Below are 1,704 nucleotides of genomic sequence, written 5' to 3' on the forward strand. Positions count from 1 at the left end.
TATGTAAATATATATATGTATATATATATATGTATGTAAATATATATATGTATATATATATATATATATGTATGTATATATATATATATATATATATATGTAAATAGTCTATGGACCCCTTTTAAACATAACGTAGTCCGTCTTTGCTTCAAATTAAGTCAAAATTGCCTACATTCTTCGAGACAAAGAAACTCATGATTCTGACAGTACTTGAACGCAGCAGACGTTTCCTAGGACCCCTGCGCATGCGCACTGGAGTGAGCGCTGGCGCCAAGCTCCGGCACGTTCAGAGAGACTTGAGCATGTTGCTGCGGGGACTACAGCTATGCAAAGAGGTTTAAGAGAGTCGGTGTTAACTCTTAACGTTGCACTTTTCACCCATTTAAAGGTGTTTCACAGACAACCTGGAGCTACGAGGAGTTGTCCCAAAGTGCGTCAGTTTTAGCACTAACGTTACGTCACGTCGCGTTACGTTAGTTAGTCTGCTGCTGATTTACCAGCTAAGAGACACACAATGCCTTCTCTCTCCCTCAAAGGAGTGACAGTGAACTTCCCTTTTCCTCCATATGGCTGTCAGGTGGACTACATGAACAAAGTGATTGAGTGTCTTCAGAAGGTAAGGTTATGTGTGTCACGTGTCATGTGTTTACACCTGTTTTTGGTAGTTTTTCTGCAGGAACGTCATCTGGCGTAACGTTGACGCAACAGCACATAACGTAGATAACGTAAATAACTGTTGCATTATGTCAAATGGGAGCTTCATCATTTATAGTCCTCTGTGGGACAGACCACCAGTCTTGTTATTGTTGCTGCCTTTTCTGCCTTTTTTTAATTATACTCTGTGTGTGTGTGTGTGTGTGTGTGTGTGTGTGTGTGTGTGTGTGTGTGTGTGTGTGTGAGAGAGAGAACTTGGGTCTAAACCTAGTCGTTTCTAGAGCTGCAACAGTAAAGTTAACAGCAAAGTACCTAGTTATATGGCTAATATCACTGGAAACAAATCTACAATTTCAATAAAATAAATCATATTCCTGACATTACTACACTTAGCGAGTTTTAGAAAGAATATGTCAGTAATTCTTACAATTCTTACCTTTTTCAAGGCATTGCTAGGCAACAGCCAGCCTGTCAGTTGAAGTCAATCAGGTACACTGCAACAGGAAATCAATTTTTAAATTACATGTCATTTAGCTTACAACTTACAATTGCTTTATATGTCAGAGGCCGCACGCCTGGAGACATTAGGGGTGAAGTGTCTTGCTCAGGGACACATGGGCTGATGTATCGCAGTGGGACTTGAACCTGGATCTCCCACACCAAAGGCATGTGTCATACCCACTGCTACATCACCACCCTTTACACATGTTTACTGGGAAGCCGTTTGAAGCAAGGACTTTTGCATTTTGGCCGTCGCCATCTTGGTATTATGGAGTGAAGTGACCATATTTCGACTTAAGGGCAGCGCTGGGGAGGATAACGACGAATGGATCTTCAGTCTCTTATTTGATATCTTCTCGTTTGACCCATAAGGAGGTCTGGCCCCCTGCTGTGAAGGCTGTCTCAAAGCTCTCATCCCCCCCCTCCCCCCGAGGAGCAAGGATGGAGGAGGAATCTCTGAGGAGCTATGACCGAGGATGGAGGAGGGATCTCTGAGGAGCTATGACCGAGGATGGAGGAGGGATCTCTGAGGAGCTATGTGCGAGGATG

The 1,704-nt window shown here is 43.1% G+C and overlaps 1 protein-coding gene across 1 annotated transcript in view; it reads left to right on the forward strand.

Moving 5' to 3' along the window:
- The first annotated feature begins 261 nt into the window (after positions 1 to 261).
- The window catches only part of rtel1 (regulator of telomere elongation helicase 1), a 30,085-nt gene continuing 28,642 nt past the window's right edge, over positions 262 to 1,704 (forward strand). Inside the window, exon 1 of the mRNA XM_034877855.1 lies at positions 262 to 616. Within this exon, the coding sequence (XP_034733746.1) occupies positions 515 to 616 (102 nt within the window). The 5' untranslated portion in view covers positions 262 to 514. The remainder of the gene's footprint in view (positions 617 to 1,704) is intronic.

The sequence above is a fragment of the Etheostoma cragini genome, chromosome 7 (genome assembly GCF_013103735.1).
Source record: "Etheostoma cragini isolate CJK2018 chromosome 7, CSU_Ecrag_1.0, whole genome shotgun sequence".
In the NCBI taxonomy this organism is placed as follows: Eukaryota; Metazoa; Chordata; class Actinopteri; order Perciformes; family Percidae; genus Etheostoma; species Etheostoma cragini.